The 25,465-nt window shown below is 33.2% G+C and overlaps 1 protein-coding gene across 2 annotated transcripts in view; it reads right to left on the reverse strand.

Annotated features, from left to right (window-relative positions):
- The window catches only part of LOC140447920 (retinol dehydrogenase 11-like), a 31,809-nt gene extending 6,427 nt beyond the window's left edge, over positions 1 to 25,382 (reverse strand). Inside the window, exons 1-3 of one of the 2 annotated variants that reach the window (XM_072540853.1) lie at positions 25,098 to 25,382; positions 11,598 to 11,956; positions 5,731 to 5,857 (exon numbers count right to left, since the gene is read on the reverse strand). In XM_072540853.1, coding sequence (XP_072396954.1) covers positions 5,731 to 5,857; positions 11,598 to 11,956; positions 25,098 to 25,185 — 574 coding nt within the window. In that variant the 5' untranslated portion in view covers positions 25,186 to 25,382. Of the gene's footprint in view, positions 1 to 5,730; positions 5,858 to 11,597; positions 11,957 to 19,418; positions 19,697 to 25,097 lie in introns of those variants that run through there. The other variant, XM_072540852.1, reaches the window with a different exon arrangement.
- Positions 25,383 to 25,465: the final 83 nt, after the last annotated feature.

The raw sequence follows: 25,465 nt of genomic DNA on the forward strand, positions 1-25,465 counted from the left end.
TGCAACATATGGAACAAAGTATGCACAATAAAAAGGACAAAATACTTCCGATGTACAGATATTTGGTCATGTAATAACCAAATGCATTTAGATAAGGAAGATATTCCAGAAATACTAGCAAATATATATGAACTCAATTCTAGTGATTCCAATTATAGCATATCTTTTCTAGAACACAAAAAACTACTGAAGTCTTTAAATATACAAATCACCGAGAGCGACAATCCAATAAATAAACCTGTAAGTCTTCAGGACTCAGAATTTTGTTTAAGTGTAAAAAATTCGACGCCAGAACCTACTGATATTCGCTCTCTTTTCTTACGAAATCTTCCTCTAAATGCAAAACTAATGTTAGTTGATATTTTTAACAATATTTTTATTCACCATGACTTTCCTCATCTATGGTCTAGGCAACTATAATCCCAATGCTTAAATATAATAAACCAAAAGACCAACCAAATTTGTATCGCCCAATATCACTTACATGCTGTATCTGCAAACTTTTAGAAAAAAGTCTTAATTATCGTCTGAAATAGATCTACTACTGACAATCTAATAATACTTGAGTAAGCAATACATGAATCTTTTCTGCACAATTAAAAACATATTGACGTATTTTTAACATAAGAAAAGCTTTTGACACAACATGGAAATATCTTACCTTAAAAACACTTTAAGATTAGAATGGTTAGGGACAAATGCTGTCCTTTATTAAAAATTTTATACAACACGAACTTTTCGAGTTAGAACCAATGGATTTTTGAGACGAGTACTTCAAAACGGCACTCCACAAGGATCTACTCTAAGTACAACACTCTTTTTAATTACAATAAATAGTATTTTAAGTCAAATAAAGCTACCTGTATTTACTAGCCTCTATGCAGATGATCATTTTTATCTAAAAACAAACAATTTAACTAACTCTGAGATCACATATATTACAAACTGCCTTACACATAATTGAAAGCTGATCTCAAAACACGAGTTTTATATGCTCTGATAAAAAGACACGCTACTTAATTTTTAGCAAAAGAAAAATTGAACCTAATTTTCAATTAACATTAAACAAAGTTATCCTACAACAGATAGAAAAAATAAATGTCTTAGGACTTTCTTTTCTTTCTAATCTACAAAAATGCTGTCAAATACCTCTTGGAAGACTGATAAAACAACCTTACTTACTCTGTGTAGATCATTATTACGAAGTAAATTAGACTACGACTGTTTATGGTATGATACCGCTAATAGAATCTCTTTAAAAAAAACTTGACTACATTTAAAATACATGCTTGAGATTAGTTTTAGGTGCCACAAGAGCTGGTCCAATAAGTAGCTTACAAGTTCTGGCTAATGAACTCTACTTAAGCCAACGAAGGCCCAATCATTACAGAAATATTGAAAGAAAGATGCTACCATTTCCTGAGCGAATAAATCGTATTGATCTTAATTTAGGACAATTTAGTCTAAATATGCGTATTCGTGTTATTTTCCTCCCTGGGTGATCAAACCTATAAAAATACATACGTCTCTAAACGAGCCCCCAAAGGGTAGCAAAGAATACCGTATGATAAGCCTTATGAGTCATATCCTAAATTTGTTGCTAAAGATAATCCAGAAGAGAATTTACAAGCTGTGTGAAAGTCAAATTTTTCCCAACCAGTTCGGGTTCATAAATGCTGTTGGTAGGAGAGAGGCTTTGTTCTGAATACAAGTCTTATTCCAGAGACGTCAACTGCAACGTATAAACATGTCTGGTTGACTACAAGAAAGCGTTTGATCAAGTACAGCACACCAAGATGATACAAATATTAAAAGGAGCATAAATTAACAACCAAGATCTGAAAATAATTAAAAACCTTTACTGGAATCAGATTGCTAATCTCAGAGTTGAACACACCAGACATGTGAAAATCTGCGTGAAATAAAGCAAGGTTGTATTTTGCCTCCACTAATCTTCAATCTTCTTTTGACTGCACTTCTGCTGGCCTCTTTAGAGCAGCGGTATCGAAAGTGCGAATTGCCATGATGGTTGCCAACCTTCTTAGAGGAGATGGCACATGAAGAAGAAGAAGAATCTTCAATCTCTACTCTGAAAGAATATTTATTGAGGCTTTGTACGAAACTCAAATAGACATTCCACTTAACGGGTACCTTGTAAACAACATCAGATATACAGATGACACCATAGTATTTGAGGACATCTTAGAAGACCTACAAGTACTTAAGAACAAAATTACATATTACTATACAATATGGATCCAATATTGACGTAAAGAAGACAAAGCTCATGAATGATAATTAACAATAAAAATTACCAGAAGGTCAACTCTACGTTAACCAAATCCCAGTAGTAAGAGTGACGCACTACAACTATCTCGGCACAACCTGTGGCTTTAAGAGCCACAACCTCTCTCTTGGTATAAAAGTAAGAATGCTACGATGCTACGTCTGCTTTGTTTTTTATGGTGTTGAATCGTGGACCTTAAACGACGATATGTGTAGAAAATTGAAAGTATTTGAGATGTTGATATATCGGACAATAATTAAGCTCTCGTGAACTGATCAAGTCACAAATAAGAAGTTCCTCAGAAAATGAAGAAAAACCAAGAAGTACAGATCACTATCAAATCTCAAAAATTACAATACTTCGGACACATTAAGCGAAATGAATCCAGATATGCCCTCCTGTAAGGAAAACTATTTAGAAAGCGAGGTCCAGGGGATGAAGACGAACATACTGGTTAAAGAACCTTAGAAGCTGGATAAACACAACGTCTGTGCAGCTTTTTCGCGCGGCTGCAGATAAGATAAAGATTACCGTGACAATCGCTAACATTCGCCACGGATAGGCGCATCAAGAAGAAGAATAAAGTATGGAACGACATATGGTGGTAAACCACCAATAATCTGCTTGTTGGAATATGCATACTTATCTAAATCATTTTTTTTATAACTAAAGAGAAAACACTGATTAATAATTTAAAAATTGTTTTGCTGTTTAAATATGCCTAAACATTTTAATTCTTTAAATTAAATTTATTGTCTACACTTTGAATTCTTGAATTATTGGAAATACTCATAATGTTAAAAGGATTTAGATAAAATATGATAAAATATGCCAGTAGAACTTACATATTTGTCTATACATACTGGTAAATTTTTTTAATGATAAGGAAAGCCAAAAAGTATGGTAATGTGTGTATTGCAAAATTTTTAAGCATAAGTGATAATGTAATATATACTAAAACAATTTTTAATTGAAGGTGATTACTTGGCAACATCGCACTGAAGCTCTTAACGATAACTTTTCAACGAAATCATATTCTACTTATCAATTTTGCAGAGGCGTACCAAAAAAATTTTTAATTATTTATTTAAACACATAATTAATTACGTAAAAATTAAATCTAAGACCGATATAATTATTAAATTATCATGTGTCTTTTAAGAGGTATCTCATAGTTGTCTAACAAAATAAAGTAAAATTTTATTGTTATTATAGAGTACCTAATGCAGTACTTCAAAAGACAAAAATCTTTGCCAAATACTAATTTTTTCATTAGACGAAACAATTTGAAATTTTAACATACGATCTCGTCGCTGCACTTCATTCTCTATTTATAGAATGGCTGTTCTGCTATAAACGTTATATTTGTTTCGTTTTAACTTGACTTGTACTGATTTAATTATTTATTTAAACACATAAGTAATTACGTAAAAATTAAATCTAAGACCAATATAATTATTAAGTTATCATGGGTCTTTTGACAGGTATCGTATAGTTGTCTAACAAATTAAAGTAAAATTTTATTCTTATTGGAGAGTACCTAATACAGAACTTCAAAAAACAGAAAACTTTGGAAAATACTTATTTTTTTCATTAGACTAAACAATTTGAAATTTTAACATACGATCTCGTTATTACACATCATTCTCTACTTATAGAATTGCTGTGTGCTGTAAACGTTGTATTTGTTTTTCTTAATTTAAAGTTTCCTTGTGTTTATTTTTTTATATAAATATAAAAATATAGTATGAAGTTCATATAAATTAAAATGAAGTAAGCTAAACTATTATTATGTGAATACGTGTATATAGTAGTACATTTGTTTATTTCAGTAAATTCTCGATATATGAAATGAAGATGGCACTAACGACTAAAGAGTTAATAGCTTTGTTAGAAGGAGACTCAGATTTTGAAAATGCTGATTCACTTAATGTGGTTTATTTGCCGCCGAGATTAGATTAGAAAGTTTCTGATGTAGAAGACATTGATGATATTATTTGTGAATAATCATCATCATCGGATATTGCAGATACATATGAAATACAAGTGATTGGGAATTCTGACGATTCTGATTATGATATTCCTCTGAACCACAGATAAAACGTGCAAAGAAAAAACCAGGCAAAAATAGTAAATCCAAATTTGTCTCAAGTTGTAACAACAGATATTCCTTTGTGCTCAGTAGTAATTCAACATCAGTCTCATTGATATATAGACAATATAAAAGCCAACCATGGAGGCAAGTCATATATTGAAGTTTTTTCACTCGGTTTTGTTAAAAAATATTTGAGTGCATTCTATATTTTACAAATATTTATACATCGCAGAATAACCGTCATGATTTTGAAATGAATAACATAGATTTAAAAAAAAAATTATTAGCATATGTGTATTATCTCGTTCACATTCTGCTTCAAATTGATATGCATTGGTAAAAAGATGAGGATAAAGAAGTGCACATTATAAAAGAAAGCATGAGCCGACATAGATTTATATTTATAATTTATAATAGTGAAGAAACCGCTACATCAGTATCAAACTTAGTACATGGACGTCAATTTAAATTTGCTTTACCAGATGACACCAGATTCGACAATATTGGCCACATTACAAAAAGAGACGATAGTGCAAGAATGTAGGATATGCAAAAGTAATACTATTTATTTATGTAAAAGGTGTAGAATGTAACTACACTCCGAATGTTTCCAAAAATTTTCACCTTAAAATTTAATTTACATTTAAGATACAATATGTTCCTTTACTAAAAATTGTACTGTTTTCCTTGAAAATGCAAAAAAAAATCTTTTTGGTTGTAAATTGGTCTTAACTTATGCGTTTTTATTCCAATCTAATAAATGAATTGTCAAATTTCTTTTTGTATATTGAGCGGCCGTAATAAGTTAATATTAAAGAATAAACTTGCCTCAAATTTACTTTACTTACCTCAAAACTATTTTAAAGTTAATAATAAAGGCTATTTAATAAATATATTCCCAAGAAATAGAGCACACTACGCCTATACACATATTTAATGTATAACGAATAAACTAAAATATCAAATTTCTCTCATTCCCATTTTTTCTAAGAACGTAAATATATATATAGACCGGCAAAATATTGATAAATTTACCGATGTTTTAAACTATTCAATGAACTTGTCTTACTATACACTCGTGAATCGCACCAATTTATATTGTTACGGGGGCAAATTTTTATGAGAATATCTTACTTTTTTTCATATTTACATGGGCGAAGGATACACAATAAAAATGACCCCGGTAAGAATTTACTGCTGACATTTTAAATGGTCGCCGCTACCGTTTAGTTCAATTTGTAGATTAGTCACCTTTAATTGAAAATTGCTTATAGTATGAATTTGGAAGATGTACAAAAAAAACTAAAATATTCAAGAGAACAATTTTTATTTTTTGAGAATACCTTACCTTTTAGTCGTGTTGCTAGTTCTTTGGTAAACAAAATATTGGATAATTTGCTTTGACTATATGCTCCCATTGGGCTGTAGTTTCTCTTTTCCCAGTTAATATCAGAAAAATCGATAGAAGAGAAGGACTAAAAAAATGTAAGATATTCCAGTACATATAATATTAATCTTATTGAGTGTAAAATTTCGTACGTACATAAATAAAATCTAAATAAAATCCTTACTACTACAATATAAATTTATTTGTCAATTTGCCTAACCAAACGCATAATGGTAGACAATCTAATTATTCTAAATGCAATTATACATAAACGTTACATAAATACTCAACTCACGTGCACATATTATATCAATGGCAATGACATCACTGCTTGATAATTATAAAACTTTATTCTCGTTATAAATATTTAGTACTCTTTGTTTGCTTAACTAGCTAAGTCTCCATCGTTTTTTCTTTTTCCAATTTGGAATTGTCTCAGTGTATTAATAAATTACGTTCTCTATCACTAATTATGTAGTAATTCCACTCATATAGGTATATAACGGTAAGTTTATACACAAAAACATGTTTTCTTTTTTTGATTTGTTGCGCTTACAGCATGTAGTCTTTCATCGGCTGTTTGTTTTGGTTATGTAGAGTGTACCATCCTCTGCTTCTCTGAATGTGTTCTTTGTCGGTATTTATTTTTGCTGAGCGTCCTAAATAACCAATGGGAAGGTCACCTGGTCGATAAACCCAGTTCATTAGTCAACAGTCAGTCTCTTTGTATTATCTTCTTTCTTCTTCCTCAGCTTTTTCCTTTACAGGGGTCACTGTTCCTTATTCTTCGTCGCCACTCATTTCTGTCCATCGGGTCTTCTTCACCTAAACCTTTCTCTTTCAAGTCCTTTGCCACACCGTCCTTCTATCTTCTCCTCGGTTTTCCTCTACCTCTTCTTTTATCAACTTCTTACAGATGTATTCTTCGTTCCACATCTACGTCTGATATTACCAACCCATTGCAGTCTTTATTCTTGAATATTTTTTGAGACTGTAGTCACCCCGGCTCTTTTCCTAATCAAGTCGTTTCTGATCCTATCCCTTCTAGTCTTACCCAACATCCGCGTGACCTTTTCATTTCAGCTACCTCCATCTATTTTTCCTAGATTTTCTTTACAGGCCACACTCCACTACACCAACGCAGGTCTCACCACACTCTTGTATATCTTTTCTTTCAGCCCTTCTCCGATTTTTCTATTAAAAAGTACCCGCTTATTCGCTTCCAGTTAAACCAACTAGCCTGTATCCTGTGGACAACTTTTGGATCTAGTGTGCCATTTTCCGTTATGTAGGAACCAAGGTATTAAAATTCTCCCACTTGTCCCATCATTTCTCCAAGCAATTCTACGTCCCCAATCATTCCTCTTCCTTCTAACTACATATACTCCGTTTTCGACCTGCTAACGTTAAGTCCTCCTCTTTAGTAACCCTTCTCCAATACTCCACCTTCTCCTCCAACATTTGTTTGTTCTCCTCTATTAACACGATATCATCAGCAAAAAGCATTGACCAAGGAGTACCTTCCCTTGAGTGAGCTAATAAACCAGTGACCTAATGACGTATAATATATAATATTATTAAAATTAGTAGTAGTTTTTATGAATAGGTGGCGCTGGGGTTTTTCCCAGCAAACCTTAGCATTTTCTTATGGGATTTTACACGGGAAATGAAGCAGAAACGGTATAAGATAGTAGCGTTTTTACAGGTATAGCTTTTACTTAATTTTATTTAATTCTTATTTAATTTTACGCAATTCTGTTTAACTTTATTTAATATTATTTAATTATATTTACCTTTATTTAATTTTATTTAATTTTATTTAATTTTATTTAATTTTATTTAATTTTATTTAATTTTATTTAATCTTATTTAGTTTTAAATTTATTTCGTTTTGGTAAAGCGTTAACATTTATTAAACGTCATTTTATTTTTATAGTAAGTGTATGTTTATCTTACCCAATGACAAATAATAAATATATATTATACGTCATTGATCTTACCTTACAGTTACAGGAATCTATATTTTTAGCAATTTTGCGAAAAAAATAATTACTGTGAAGTAGTAAAATTTCTGATTAACGATCATCAATTTGTATGATGAATTAGTAATAAATCAACCGTATTGTTTCAAGAACAAAATATGATTGACTCAGTAGATTGAAATGTCAGTTGGTAATTAAGATTTCTTTTCTAGGTGGCGTCGTTACCTTACTGGACAAGCGGTGTGACTTGTCATCACAGCCTTTTGTATAGATAAATTCGAATTTATACAATTTTACTCTCCTTTTACATTATCCACCTCAACACTAAATAAACTATTTTTTATATTATATATACAATAGCATTAAAGGCCTTAGAGGCCCATGGCTTAAAAAGTTTGTTCTTTCTTCATTTTCGCTTTTCTTTATGTACTGAGATCTTCTCTGGCTCGATATGTGATTTTTCTCCATTCCTTCTTGTTATTCATTTTTCTTTTCTGGCCTTGTAGTCCAATTTCTTCCATATCTTTTTCTACCTCCTGATTCCATCTATTTTTGGGTCTTCCTTTTCTCTTTTTTAAAGTTATAGTGTAGTTCATTACCCTTTTTGAAGTCCTCGTATTCGGCATCCTTTCTAGGTGACCTCGCCATCTTAGTCTCTGTGCCTTTATGACTCCTATTATGTTAGGTTGATTATATAGTTTCTTTAACTCATCATTTGATCTTCTTATCCATAAACCGTCCCTTATTATTCCTCCATATATCTTCCTCAGGATTTTCCTTTCCCATATCTCCAGTAAATTTTGTTCATTTTTTGTCATTGTCCATGTCTCACTGCAGTACGTTACTATTGGTTGTATAGTTGTTTTGTATAACTGTATTTTTGCCTTTCTTGATAAAAACTTGCTTTTCAACATTCCACTAAGAGCATGTACACTTCTATTGCCTGCCATTATTCTAGCTTGTATTTCTTCTTTAATGTTAGGTTTGCGTGATATTATTGTACCTAGGTATGTAAATCTTTCTACCATTTCGAATTCGTATGATAATCTTTCTTCTACTTCTACTTTAAACTTTTGTCCATCCCTGAACTGATCATCTGTCCACTGCATACATTTTGTTTTAGTTTCATTTATGTAAAGTCCCATTTTCTTTGCTGCTTTTACTATTCTCTGTACTATCTCCTGTAGCTCTTTTTTTCCTCTTGCCAGCAACACTATATCATCCGCAAATGCCAAAACTTGGTGTCTTTTATGATATAGGAGTCCTTCTCTATTGATTTTCGCTTCTCGCATTATTTTTTCTAGGCATAAATTGAAAAGTAATGATGACAAAGGATCGCCCTGCCTTAATCCTTCGTTTACTATAAATTTGTCCGATACATGATTGTTTACTTTGACTCTGTTTTCTGTATTCTCTAAAGTAAGATGTATCATGTTACGCAACTTTCTGCTAACTCCCAGTTCCTCAAGGGTCTCTTTTAATTCCTTCCTTTTTATTCTATCGTATGCTTGCTGGAAGTCGATGAATAGCGCTATCGTTGGTAAGTTGTGTTCATAGCTTTCTGCTTGTAATTCTCTGATTATGAATACTTGGTCCGTTGTGCTTCTCCCTCGTCTAAATCCGCACTGGTATTCGCCTATTATATTTTCAACTTCTTTTTCTAGCTTATCTTTTATGGATTTTGATAGGATTTTATATACGGTATTTAGTAACGCTACTCCTCTGTAATTACTGCATTCTGTTTTGTCTCCTTTTTTGTGTAATGGGCAAATAATGGCTTCCTTCCAATCTTCGGGTATTCGTTCTTTTATCCATATCTCCTTTATGATCTTGTATATCCAATTATTTAGCAGTTTTCCACCATATTTCATCATCTCTGCTGTTATGTTATCGCTTCCAGGGGATTTGTTGTTTTTCAGATTTTTTATGATTTCCTCGATTTGTTCTTTGCTGGGTGAATTATCTTCTATGTCTTCTAAGTGTTCAATTCTTGCTTCTGTTTCCACGCATTCTCTTTGGTTTGACTTATTATTGCCATTTAGTAATTCATCAAAATACTCTTTCCATCTTTCGGCAATTTCTGTTTCTCCGCTTATATTATCTCCTGCTTTGTTTTTGACGAATATGGGTTTTTGTTGGAAACCTTTTTTTTTTCATTTCTAGCACCTTGATATAGGTTTTTTATTTTTTTATTTCTGTAATTCTCTTCTATTTCTTTTAGCTTATTTTCTATGTGTTTTCTCTTCTTTTCTCTCAGCACTCTCTTTACTTTTTGTCTTTGCTCCCTATATCTATTCTTTGTCTCTGTTGTTTCTTTCGTGATCATTTCAATCCTTAATGATTTTCTTATTTCTATTTCTTTTTGGCACTCTATGTCGAACCAGTCTTTCCTCTTTCTATTCTCTTGTTTGTTACATTCTTTTGCTGCTTTGTTCATTATTTGCTTTATGTTTTCCCATTTGTTCTCAGTTTGCTCTTCTATTTGTATCTTTTTCAGTTCTCTTTCCATTGTTTCCTCGTATATTTCTTGCTCTTTCTTTGTTGCTAATCGAATTGGGTTATGTATACATTTCTTTTTTTTTATTTTGTTTTTGTTTTCTGGTATCAGTTGCTTAATTTTGATGCCCACCATGTAATGATCTGAGTCGGCGTCTGGTCCTCTGTATGTTCTTATCTTCTTTATACATTGCTGTTCTTCTTTTTCGATGAGCACGTGGTTATTTGGTTTTTAGTCTTTCTATCTGGCGATATCCAAGTTTCCTTGTGTATTTCTTTTCGTTCGAAATATGTGCTCATTATGATCATATTTTTTTCTCTTGCGAAATCTATCAGGAATTGTCCGTTCTCATTAGTTTCATTGTGTTTACTATATTTTCCTATTGTCGGTCTAAATACTTCTTCCTTCCCTATTTTGGCATTTGCGTCGCCTAGAATAATTTTCATATCATATCTGGGTATATTTTCGATTGTTCTGTTTAATTCATTGTAGAAACATTCTTTGACATCATTATTTTCTTCTGAAGGCGCGTGAATATTTATGAGGGTGATTTTTTGGTATTTTCCCTTGAACCTGATACTACATATGCGGTCTGATACTGGTTTAAACTCTACTAGTGCTTCTTTTAGCTCTTTTCTTATCATAAAACCTGTACCTAACGTTCGATTCTTTCCACCGCTGTTAAAAAACATTGTATCTTCTATTTCTAATATATCATTTCCCAGTTGTTTCGTCTCCTGTAAAGCTACTATGTCAAAATGGAACTTTTCGATTTCTCTCGCTAAGTGTTTAAGTTTGCCTTCTCCATATGTGCCTCTTACATTCCATGTTCCCAAAAGTAAGTGTTCTTTTCGTAATGTTTTCTTGTGTTTTGGTCCCGTTATCATTTTTTTCCTCTTTTTTCCTTTTTTCGTATTATCGCTAACCTTGTTCTGTGCTTGTTTCGTCAACTTTATTCCAGTAGTACATTTAGTTGCTAGTTTTTTGATGTTTTTTTACATATTGCGCCTTCTTTGTCATTCCACTTCCATTCGCTGTTATTTACCCATATTTTTTTTACTCCAATCTTGACTTCATTTCCTTTATTTCTTTCTTCTTGAGCAATGTTTCTAATTGTTTTCTGTATTTCTCGTTCTTTTGTGGTTGCATCTTCGTTGATATATATTTTGTACTCTTTAATTTCTTTTAACTTGTGCTTTTTTTCCATTATTTTTCTTTTTTCTTCCTGGTTTTCCAATTCAATTAGGCATGTTTTTTCGCCTAACTTGTGAGCATTCCTTATTTTAACCTATTTTTTAATTAATTAAAAGTAAGTTGAAATAAAATAATAAAAGTTAAAATATTCTTACATGTGCACTAGATGAAACATTTATTATTCTTGCTGGAGTACTCTTTATAATTCTCGGCATCAATAATACTGTTAGCAAGAAGTGTCCTAAATGATTGGTAGCAAACTGTGTTTCATAACCATCTTCAGTTCTTGAGAACGGACACATCATTACTCCTGCATTATTGATTAAAATATTAATTTGCTTCTCCTTGTCTAGTATAGTTTTAGCACATTCTCTTACGGATTGTAAACTACTTAAGTCTAGCTGCACAGCCTCCAGTTCTCCCAAGTTTTCTTTGCTTTCACATTGCTGTTGAATAGTGAAAATGGTGGTTTTAGCTTTTTCAAGGTCTCTACATGCCAGTATCACTCGAGCACCTAAAACAGTAGTTAAAAGTTTTAAATAATTTATATTAAAAAGAGAGATAATAATAATCTGTATAAAAATGAGAGACAACGCTCACCTAAGCCGATATTATAGTCCTATAAACGAAAACGAAAAAGGTTATAACTTTAGAGGAACCGCGGTAAATTCGGACCCCTGTTGATAATTCGGAGCCTTAGTGCAGTTTCGTACGGAGGCGCTGCTGGCAATGGGAAAACAGCGTAAACATTTTCTTGGCATTGCCACAGTATATTGCTTAAAAAGAATTCTTTTTAAGCAATATACTGTGGCATTGCCGGATATCGAGACTCTGCCGCTGTTCAGTTAGTGACTGAGTTCAGACAGTGGCGAGTATTTTTTATTTTTGTGACTCCTGAAATATCTGCAGTGTTGATGTTTGTTATGTCCTACGATAGTTCTCGTGAAGGTAAGAATTTAATACTAACGTAGTATTTGCAGATTAAAAAACCATGCCGAAGACTACCAAAGAAAAGAATAAGAGGTTGTGGTCGAAGGAAAATATGACAAAGGCTGTAGAAGCCACTAGGGCGAAAAAAATGGGATGTAAGAAGGCTTCCAAGACTTTTGAAGTACTCAAGACCACGCTGATGCGTTTGCCAATGGAAAAATATGGAGAACCAGCAAAAGCAGCTTCTGTTAAGGCAGGAAGGCCTACTGCCTTGCCTCCCGAATTGGAGGAACAGTTGGTTAAGTATTGTTTGGTTATGAGATCTACATTTTTTAGTTTGAATATGTCCTTAGATGAGTCTTTTTTGTTTCCTTTAAAGACTTTTTATAGTCAGGAAATTAGACAATGATTGTCAATAAACCAACGCCCTCTAAAAGCATTTGATGTAATGGAGCTGTTTGGCAAGGCCTACATAACATGTCAAACCAAACGGCAGAAATAGCCATCAACGGCTTCAAGACAACTAGAATTTTTCCACTGGATAGAAAAAAGTTACTGCTGCCGAGTTCATTGCAGAAGCCCAAAAAGAGAAGCCAATTGATCTAGATGATAACGGCTGTACAACTGATGAACATGTTCAAACTTCTTTAAACAACACACTTGATGCGGAAATTCCTGAATCTTCTCACCTGATGACACATTCTCCTTCATGGGATACTCACGAACAAGCGTTCACCTCAATTAAGTTTGTAGAACCTCCTCCCCTACCTCTGCCAAGAAGATCATTTGTCTCTGAAATCGGTCTCTTCAATCAAATTCATTATAAAACCAGGACAATCACTGGATGAATAGGATGTGATGTGCATGTTCTGCAACTAACAATGGTCTAAGTCAGTGAAGGGCGAACAGTGGATCAAATGCCTATTGTGTCAATGTTGGGTATATGTTGATTGTACCAGTGCGGAGAAAGATGATTGATTACATATGCGACTTCTGCCAGTAAACTAGATTTAAACTTAAAGCAATAACAGGCATACGCCTTTTATAAAAAAGCTAATTTATTTTGATATTTTTGTATTTAGGTCACTTAAAAGTCAGATTTGTACACCGTGTGTTAACCAATCTATTTTAAAAATGAAATAAATTTATATATTTATTTAACTGTGAATTATTCCTACATCAGGTAGAATTTATTAAATTTCTAGGGGTACGCAATACGAGGAAAAAGAGGGGTCCCAATTTACAGCACTTTTTTTAAGTGTTTATTTTGTAAAATTTTGCAAAATTTAGCAGAATCATATAATATAATATATTTTTAGAATGTTTCAAAATAAGAAAAGTTGTTTCTAGATAAAGTTAGTTTAGTTTTTTTCTTAACTTGAAATTCAAACTACTTTAGTATAAATGTTATTAACTAAAAATCAATTGGGGGTCCGAATTTGCGGCCTTTCCTCTACGTCCTTGATACAACGTCCTTGATTTACGGTTGGTTGTGATTAGGTATTAAGTTCTTACATGTATACGTGTATACATATAGTCCGTCTAGAAAGTATCCGGAAAAAAGAAAGCAGAATTATAATTTTACGGTATTTATTTTTATCACTTGAATTATATAATTTTAACAAATAATTTATCTTATTTACCTTACAACCTCCATTTAAATCTAAACACTTAACCAAACGTCCAGGTACACCCGAAACGGGGTCAAGGTCATAATTTTCGGTAATGGTGTTCCAGGCCTGTAAACCTGACAGAATCAAACCTTCTTTATCTCGTGGCGCTGCTCGTTCCACTTCAATCTTTATCAGTCCCCATATGTTTTCAATAGGGCTAAGATCTGGAGATGCTGCTGGCCACGGAATTGTTGCCAATTCGTGTTCTAGCATTCAAGCTCGAGTATAAGCAGAAGTATGGCATCTTGCATGATCTTGCTGAAAATGCCACCCCTTTGAATATAAAACATAAGCCGTTTCAAGAAGAACACCATTTAGGATGTCACAATATTTTGCACTATCAACAGTACCATTAACTATACAGAGAGGTGTAGCACCACGCTGAAATATTGCTCCCCAAACCATTATTTTAGTGGGAAATTTGGAAATTTGAATGGTAACATTTTCACTTGATAGGACTTTTATATGATTTGCACCAAGCTGGAAACAACTTTCATCAGATATAAAGACAAATACTATCTTCTCGAAAACGTTGACAAAAATCTATTCTTCGTTGCCTTTGCAGAGGTGTCATTGTAGGGATTTTTTTTTGGATTCCTTGATATGTAGCCTTGCCTTTTCAGTGACATGTGGACAGTTTCTGGTCACACTTTTATTCTTTGTAGATTTCCAAATATTTTCGCTAATTTTCGAAATCCTAGGAGCGGATTTTGTCGTCCTAAAGCCTATATCTCATATCTATGCCATTTTTTATCCTCTTTATTGTCTCATACACTGCACTTTTTCCGAGTTCAGTCAATTGCACTAATTTTTTAATGTTTCGGACTCCCTTTCTATACAAATATTCCACCACCTTCCTTTTTTTTACTTGCGACATTATTTCACAAATCTTAAGTCTGTTTACAAACAACAATATTTGACAGATGGTGTTGTCATGCGATTTTGTCCATAACCTATTATCGGCACAACCTACTTGATGCATTACTTTTGTCTTAAAATGTTACAAAAAGGAAATCTATTAAAATTAGGAAAAATATAAAATTCCGGATACTTTCTAGACGGACTATACATATATACAATAAGCTAATCTACTGCAGTACGACCGCTAGGCAACAAAGGGATTTCAAACAAAAAAAACTTAAGAGAGTGGATTTGCTTCAACTGTCCCAAAATTCACGCAAAATCTTTTGAGTAAAGTTTAACAGCCGACAGTTTAGGCTGACATTTATGCAAAATGATCACAAAACATTTCGAAGAAAAGTGCGTATGTACCAGCAAACCCGGATGTGCTATTTCATACATAGCCCTATCCTAGGTACTTTATGGTTCAATTAGAATTAGAACCTAAAGAAAAAAACAGTGTGTTTTATTACACTTATATCTTGGGTACATTTTGAAACAACCATTATATTATAATGATCGTCCTGGAATTATCCTAAACTATCCTAAATTCGCTGAAACGAAGGTAACTGGAACATTAAAACGAACAAAACCAGAGAACTTAGAAATAAAAAGAAGAATATAAAAGCGTTTTGAAGATACGAGAATATTAAAGGGTAAAAGATATAGGGTATACATAAACAATTAATACTGATCATTGCAATACCAGCCGGTCCCCCAAATGTGACAGAGCGTTCCCCCAGTGCTAAAGTAAAAACTGACGCAAAGCAGTCCCTGCATCTCTTTCTAATTTACCAGTTTTATCGACCTTCTTATTATGGTGCCTATCCGTTACGGATATTGGACACTAACGTGGCTATTCTGACTTTGTTGACTGCTGCCCTGAAAAGTCCGGTAGTGGTTAAGTTAAACCATTTTCGCAGGTTATGCATCCAGGATATTCTTCTTCGTCCTGGACCTCTTTTCCCATGCACTTTACCTTGAATGGTCCGAAGTAGGTTTTATCGACCACGTGACCTAAATGAACAATGAGAAGGTTACCTGGTTGATTAGACAAAGATGCAGGGATTGCTTTGCGTCAGTTTTTACTTTCGCACTGGGGGAACGCGACTGTATTGCAGAAGTCAGTCTATGTTGTACGGCAGGGATGCCTCTTGTCACCCTTGCTTTTCAACGTTTACTCCGAAAGAATTTTCAGAAAAGCATTTTCTGAAAAACAACAAGATATACTTGTGAATGGTGAAGTCAACAATAATTTGCGATATGCGGACGATACAGTACTCCTAGCTTCTAGTCAAGAAGATCTACAAACACTACTCAATAGTGTCGTTGACAGTGGTAGGGAGGCAGATCTGGATCTGAACATACGGAAAACCAAAATACTTGTAATAAGTAAACAACAGCATATAAAACCGTCTAGATATGTAAATAATACCAAACTTGAGCATGTTGATAAAATCATTTACCTTGGACAGCAATTAAATTGTAACGCAGAAAGTCACGGCGAAATCAGATCTACGATAGAGCAGGCTAGATCGGCTTTAAGAGGGATGTCCAAGGTGTTATGTAACAGAGACCTAAAATTGGCATTGAGGATCTGCCTACTCCGCTGCTACGTGTTCTCGGTCTTACCTAATGGTGTCGAGTCACTGGAGAAGATCCGAAACTCCACAATACTAGAACGTCTCAGCAAGACTACTGAGATCATAAAAAGCATCAAGCAGAGAAAGCTGGAGTATTTCGGACATGTAATGCGAGGTCCCAAATATAACTTGCTACAAAATATCATGCAAGGAAAAATAGCAGGCAAACGCAGTCCAGGACGAAGAAGAATCTCATGGTTGAAGAACTTGGGAGATTGGTATGGTGTTGATATAAGCATGCTATTTAGGGTGGCAGTGAATAAAATTAAGATAGCTATGATGGTAACCAACATTCTGAAAGGACATGGTACATGAAGAAGAAGTCTATGTTGTATTATGTGTCTATGAGGCTATATAAAGGACATGACGTGTCATTAAAACAAGATTAATTGAAGGTGCCGAGGTGTCACGTATTTTTTTTAAGTTAAGTTGTATTTGTATCAATGGAATCAGTAACACCAAGATGCAAGATTCTATCTCTTGCCGTACAACTTATCAATAGGTCGAGCCTTTGCCACTGAAACATTTCATTATTAATTTTACAGGACAGCCTGCACAATTACCTACCCATATAGGAGCAAATATACTACTTAAATGAAAATATAATCAGCACTGATATAAATCTTTGTAATACGTGACAAATATATAAATGTATCAAAAAATATTTGCACCTGTATAGATTTTTTTAAATACATTGTTAGGACAGTGTCAGACATTTATTCCAAATAATAAAAGCCCCCAAAACAGAACATGTTTTAATTGCGAAAGAATCGGAAATTTGTAAAACGTGTCAAAAGAAAGAAAATGAAAGTCATACGAGAATACTTTAAAAATAGAGTAAAGCCTATGTGGCAGGAAATAACCAAATACGGTGAAACTATAAGGGCGTATCTTTGCAATGGTCTATTATATCGAAAGTGTAAAATTCTTGATGGATGGGGGTTGCAAGAACTTCATAGTAGTTTTTTGGAGGACATTTTAGAATCAAAAGAACACTGGCCAGAGTTCGAGACAGATATTACTGGATAAACTGTCGCTGAGATGTATGATGTAAGAACAGCGATTTAAATAACGGTAAAAAAGGCCCTAGAACAAGAAGTTGTAGTAAAATGGCACAATATTTTTCCTAATAGCCTTTCTAATGAATTACAGTGGAGATTCTTGGTCCACTTCCGACGCAGAGAGAGGAAACAAATACTTAATGATCGCAATGATCTTTCATTGCGACCAGTAGCAGAGGCATTCATAACACACGTCGTATTAAGATATGGAATTCGTCATTTTGATTATATATTTATATATATATTTTAATTTTGAATGTGATTAATCAATCATTTTGATCAGAATTATGGCAAGAATTAATGAAAATCTTGGGTATTAACAAAAATCTCACTATAACCCTTTATTCTCAATCAGACGCAATGGTTGAAAGACATAATAATACAAACTGATTTTCAAAACCTTTCAATGTTTGTTGCAGATAATAAAAAATATTGGGATCCTTTAATTTCTATTTTCCTGTTAGCCTATAGAAGTTCCGAATATGAAACAATCGGTTATTCTCCATCAATGATGATCGCCGGAAGAGAAAGCTTTCTCAAGATCTTATTTTTAGAAAATTGCCTCCTTGCGAAGAAAAACGTTCATCCCTAATGCACAATTGGGAAAAATTGGAAACACTCTACGAATTTTCTCGTAAAATTTTAATGCTTCAAAGTGATAAAGCCAAGGCCAGGATCGACACTACCGGGACAACTTTTAAAAGAGGTGACAAAGTATAGTTATACAATTCCTGACGTAACAAAGGACTTTGTCAGAAACTTTTACGAAACTGTCAGAAAATAAACGATCTACTGCATCCAGTTTTCAGCTAGAAGTAAGCCCAAAGTAGTTCATATCGAAAAATTACCTCCGTACCATGGAACTGATCCACCCTGTTGGTATCAATCCGTCCCTGGTAGACCAGTTATTCGAGGCGAATAACTATAAAGAAGGAAGCAGTGTTGGGACAGTTCCATGTGATTTACTTCAAATAGAAATCCCTAAATATCTAGTAATGTCTGGAACGTCAGAAAATGTATATAAACAAAAGAAGTTGACAGTTTAAGTAACAGTAGTATTTGAGTTTTTGAAGTTAGTAGTTGTCATTGAGTTAAAGTATTGTTAACAAGTTAAGGCTTAAATAAAGTTATTAGAAGAGTAACAATATTTAAGTCTTCCTGGAATAGAACGAGAATAGAAAACTGGGATAAATGGGAACGAACGAGCCCATATAAATATGATATAAGGTACTTGGACATATTCCTGGGTTCACAAAGTAGTGAAGGGATCTGTATCTCATGGGAGTGGAAAGTTAACTTTATCTTATTACCAATTACTTTGTTTTTTGAAACATTAAAAAACAAAATAAGTTTTATAAGTAAAAAAAATAAGTATATTTATTTTTTTATTTTTCTTGTTTAAAACAAGATGTTTTAAACCAAGAAAAGATTGTTTGAAGAATTTTACGATATAGTAATGAAGATATGTAAACAATAGCTACAAAAACTAATCATGAACAGAACAGAAACTAAAACAGTACCTAAAAAACTGTTTTAAATTTTAATTAAGAGAAATTAGAAGTTTTTTTGTATATTTTGATTTTCTAGCATCTGAACCGTCAAAATAAAACTAAAGGTATATAAATACCACATTAATGAAAAGTACAATACAGTTAAGGAAAAGCTGAAAATAAATTAATTGGTAATAAATTAACCAATATTTATTCGTATTGGAAGGATGAACAATGCAATTCACTAGAACACAAATAAAAATTAATAATTAAACTTACCTCTAATGTAAAAATCTTTAGCAGTATTTTTTCCAATGCCCGAATTTGCCCCAGTAATTAAAGCGGTTTTTCCAGTTAATCTGGTATTCGAATTACAAGATGCACTAAACAGCAGCCCCATTTTATCCTGTTTTCACGGAAATTGCAATGTCAATGTTACAACGTCTTATGAAATTCTTCAATCTCTCATGAAAATACGATAACCCACTGAACCTTCCGGTGTCGTCGCGTGCAACATTTGCAAAGAAAAGTTTTTTACACTACGCGGCCAAGAATGATCGCGGTTATAAATTTCAGATAAAAGTATGTCAGTATGAATGAAGACTTAATGGAGGATTATTTATACTTTCGTATAATAAACTACCGTTTGAAAACTATACAGCATATAAAACTCTCTTAAAGTCGGTTCGCTATATTTACGCGGGTTTCGGATTAAAAATTTTATTGTAAGTACCCAGTTTTAATTACCTGCTCTTTGGGGAAATATCAACTGGTCAAATGAAATGAAAAATAATCCATAACTTTTTTTAATTAAATAATAATGGAAAATCTTTTATATAATTGACAGTATAATAAGGAGAATTACTTCAATAATGGAGTCTAATGTGGCTAATATTAACCTAATAATAATTTTATATTACACTTCACACAGAAAATATGGTCTATGTATATTTGTTCCATGGAGAGAATTTTTAATGAAAAATAAAAAAATTTAACTTGTCAACAAAAATGAACATCAGTCATTATCATCAAAAATGTCATAATCGTCATCATCATCACTGTCATCACCATTAATTGTTATTATGATTGGACTTATTTCGTTTATTTTATTTTCACGAGTCCACCAATCTTCTATTAGTTTCTCGCACTTGAATATACAGTTGCACCACACTTCTGGAGTTACAATTGAAAGTGCCTTTCGCCAAGTTTCCCCAACTGCGTCGTCGCTATAACCGTTAGGCCCAATATGGTTGTCATAATATTGTTTTGCTATTCCCCATATATATTCGATGGGATTAAACTGGCAATGATACGGTGGCAGACGTAAAACTTGATGACCGTAACTTTCAATAATCTAATCCACAACAAAGGTTTTTGGTTTCGCGTGGATATTTGCCAAGCGTAATTTTTCTGATTTTAAAATATGTTGTGTAAATGGTATATGTTCCTTTGTCAACCATTCTTTAATTTTATTAACAGTCCAAGAATTCGTTGGACTTTTGTTTAATACTTCAGAATGGTAAGGTGCATTGTCTAAAATAATTACGCTGGGCTCACTTAAAACTGGGAGAAGTTTTTCATGTAACCATTTTACAAACATTGTTGTGTTCATATTATCGTGATAGTCACTTGATTTTGATTTAGATGAAAATATTAAATCAGCACCTTCTATAAAACCCGATTTCCCACCTGCATGTAAAATTATGTGTCGCTTCCCTTCTCCATCAGTATGTTTGATAGACTTTAAGTTATCATCTTGCCATATTCTCTTGGTTGCACCCCTAGAAAATATCCATGTTTTGTCAAAATATATAAAATTTGCCCTTTCTTCTTTTAATTTAGAATATTTTCTTAGAAAGTTAATTCTTTTATGAACAACAGAACTTCTTTCACAAAGGGCTTTTATGTTATCCTCCTTTTAAAATTTGAAACCCAAATTATGTATCACTTGCCATAGACGTGTTCTGCCAATTTCGTCAAATTTTCTATCTTTTAATTCTGAGAGAATTGTATTTAAGGTCACATGTTCCTTGTTGGCTCGCATTCGATAAATGGTATCACGAATTTCAAATTTTTTTCCATCTGGAATATCTTTCGTTTTCAATGATAGGCGAGTTTTTCGGTGATCTTCTTTCGGCCGTTCATTATTGCGATTTTGTAATACTCCTCTTAGTTTGGTTTCACTAATTCCTAGAGCATCACATACGCGTTGTTGAACAGACATTACCGATTTTAAAGTACCGCTATTTTCTTTTTCATCCGTAAAATACTTATGTACACTACAAATTAGACTATCTACATCTAACACACGTCTAAGCATTTTTAAATATTTCCACCAAACATACAATGTCAACACTGGCAAAGAATCAATTAAACTGCAATATTGTAACAAATTTATACCTACCCTATTGTTATTTTAATGTTTTTTAACATATGACCATGAATGCAGTTTTTACCTAATTTTCTGGGAAGTCGTTTACTGCAACTGGTTATCAATGAGTCATTAGCATAATTTTGTTAATCCGAAACCCGCGTAACCCGAACCGACTATAGTTTTATATGCTGCTATTATTCTCCTAACAGAAACATGGCTTAATTCTTCTATCCCCGATACTATTGTAAACATTAATAATTTTACTATATTTCGTAGAGATAGAGGTACTCGTCGTGGGGGAGAAGTATGTATCTATTTAGCAAATGAAATAACCAATAGTTTTTCCATCAGTAATAAAACAATAGACGTTCCCGGTATAGAAATTATCCACTTATACAGTATTTACTCAGGACAATATGCTTATTAACAAACTTGAGGAATTATCATCCCCTGAAAATCTCATTGTTGTTGGAGATTTCAATTTTCTAGAGATTAGTTGGCCCATTGTTTCCAAAATTGATATTATCAATTCCCAAAATTTTTTTAAAAACTTTATCACGTTTTACTCACGAATCACGAACTCAAACGAAACGTTTTATCACGAACTCAAATTTATTAGAACTGGTAACTGAACCTACAAGATTTAAAACCAACAATAATCCTTCAGTATGTACTGAAGGATTATTTATTTTTTAAGACTTATTTTTCACAAATGACGATCAATTAATTTCTACACTCGCAGTGTCCTCTCCTTTGGTTCTTTCTGACCACTCGCTTATTTACGGCTTACATTCAATTTAGTTTAACACCGCTTTGTAAAAATAATTTCTACAGTTAAACTGGAAATCTATTTTTCTTAATCACTCTGATTCATCATAAATGTGGAACTCTTTTCTTCATACTGCTATTACAAAAATTTCTGATCATACAACCGAACGGCAACTATAAATAAATCGTTTAAAACCCTGGATTGTTGCTCTAATACATATTTAGTGTTTTTGCCTGTAAAATACTACTACAAAACAATCATTAAATCGTTTGTTATTGAAAGTAAGTAAAATTTCTAATAAAATCCATTTTTTCGTCATTGTTTTCGCACAATTCATTTAATGGGACATGGATCTTGCAGTATTATTTTTGCTCGGTTTATTAGTATCCCATCAGTTTTTTATATTGACTCTAAATAGTAACAGCAGTTGTACTCTTTCTAGTTCCTGGATTATGGCCAGACGTTTTTTAAGACAAAAGGAATTGGAAAACATCGCTGAAGAGCTAAGAAACTTGTCAGAACCAGAGGAACCTTTTCCTGGCTCAGATTCTGACGAATATGTACCCATCGATGAAGAGTCTCATGAGGATTCAAATCAACAAGAGTTTTCGCAAGAGAAAGATTTTAAACGAGATCTCGAAAGTATAGATTCTGAAGAAGAAGAAGAGAAGTAGAAGTCAAATCCAGATGACGACCAGTCTAGTTTCGTAATGTGGAAACCATCATACACGAAGTCTAACCAAAACATGATATTCCAAATCGAGTTTTCTAGTTCCTTTTGCAGAGCAGCTTATAAAATATGGCAGATCCAAAGACAGAGTGAAGTGACGCATAAGTGGTCGCTCTGAAAGAATGTCCAAACGCAAAAAGAGCATGGTGACTTTTCTCAGTAAGAAAGAGACAAGAACCAAAACAATTTGTATCGCCTGTGATTTGGCACTATGTAAGACGTATTTTTTCCACATCATTGTTAATTTTCGTCATTTGATTTTATATGGTTTTCAATAAAATCACCTTCAAAATTTATTCGTGTATTACTAATTAAAGAATGGTGTGGTAGTATTATTGTACCAATACACAAGAAAGGAAAAAAGGAATCATGCATGAATTACAGAGAAATCTCACTAATCAACACTACATATAAAATATTGGCTTCGATATTATTAAAAAGATTAGTACCCTACGCCGAAGAAATAGTTGGTGACTATCAGTGTGGTTTCAGGCCTGGCAGATCGACTATTGATCAAATATTTACAATAAGACAAATGCTGAAAAAGTATTGGGAATATAATCACGACGTGCATCAGATTTTTATAGACTTCAAACAGGCTTATGATTCAATTAATCGTGCAACATTATGAAAGGCAATGATCGAGCTCGGCGTACCCAAGATACTAGCTGCGGTAACACAAATGTGTGTAAGTAACTCTTTTGCACAAGTTAGAATAGGGGGAGAAATATCAAATGCTTTCTGCGTAAATTCTGGACTGAGACAGGGAGATCCGTTGTCCCCATTTTTGTTTAACCTGGCCTTAGAATATGTCATGAGAAAATATATCCAAAAATCAAACCAGACATAACTGCTCGGGGAGCAAAGATCATACTCGCCTTTTACGGCGACTGTGAATAAGGCAAAACATTACTACAAATGATCACAACTTCTAATTGGTTAAAGAATTTAAATATCTAGGAGCAACAATCACAAATGACAACAAATTAGAGCGAGAAGTTGAAACGAGTATAATGGCAGGAAACAGATCTTTCTTTGCAATGCAACATCTAATGAAGTCAAAACTTCTTTCACGAGGTACAAAAATCCGGATATATAAGACCATAATACGACCAGCAGTCGCGTATGGAAGCGAAACATGGACTCTAACAAAAAGAGAAATAAATAAATTGCTGGTGTGGGAACGTAAAATTCTTCGAATGATATATGGCCCTTGCAGAGACAGCGTGACAAACGAATGTAGGGGCAGATACAATAACGAGCTAGAGTCTCTATTCGGAAAAGAAAATCTAGTCAGATATATAAAGGCCAATAGACTCAGATGAGCAGGGCATGTGATTCGCAGTAACGACAATCGCCTTATAAACAATGTGTTCTGGGAAAGGCCAGAGGGAAGAAGGTCTGTAGGGCGGCCTAGAAAAAGGTGAAAAGATGCAGTCAAAAAACATCTAAAGAAAATGGGAGTGCGAAAATGGGAATTACTGACACAGGACCGACAAACATGGAAGGCAATAACGCGGCAAAGACTCACGAAGAGTTGTAGCGCCATTGGTGATGATGATGGTGATGATTACTAATGGGACACATTGGTCCCATTCTAAAAAACACTACTGAAAAGTTGTCCCATATAATACCAAAGGTTTTAAAGATATTTAAAAAAAAAATAGATCACTTTGGGCACCATTATAAGACTATTATGTTAAAAACGTTTTTTCTCGATTTTTTCCTGGTTTTCGCAGTATACCGACGATTAACTTTATACCGCTTTATTTAAACGAATTATAAAAATTTGTTTCGGGAAGATAAAGGTATTTTGAAATACCAGAATGTTTAGAATAATCAGAAAACCACCGTAAAAAAGGAAACGTGACCTAAAAACTACTCTGCTAGACGAATATGGGGATTGCCGTCAAATTACGGAAATATAATCATTTTTCCTGCAACTTCATGACAACTGCGCACCTGCATGTTTATTATAAAGCGTTTTTAAGCAAAAAGTTCAATTTTACCGGGTGACTATAATATTAAGATAAATAACAAACTTCGAAAAACATACACATTTTATATTATTGTTACTATACTTACTTCGTTGATAAAAGTCTTTCGCTGTAATCTTGCCGATTCCCGTATTTGCACCGGTAACTACCGCAACTTTTCCTGCTAGTCCACGCATTACTGCCTAAATTCAACCACAATTTATTTTAAATTTTATTTTATAAAGACTGCACAGGTAAAATATATTATTACTTCTTTTGCTAAACGGTTCAAGTCGATGAATTGCACTACACCATTTCATTTTAATCAATTCTTGAAAATGATTATTATGATTTGAACGTTCTTGTACAGAGGTACTTGTATCGCTTTTGAATTTGTTCGCCAAGAGGTCAATGTGCCAAAATCGTAATCGGTAGAGTTGGAAAGGTAACGCTAGAAGTACCGTTCATTTAATTGCT

Source organism: Diabrotica undecimpunctata, chromosome 8 (assembly GCF_040954645.1).
Source record: "Diabrotica undecimpunctata isolate CICGRU chromosome 8, icDiaUnde3, whole genome shotgun sequence".
Taxonomy (NCBI): Eukaryota; Metazoa; Arthropoda; class Insecta; order Coleoptera; family Chrysomelidae; genus Diabrotica; species Diabrotica undecimpunctata.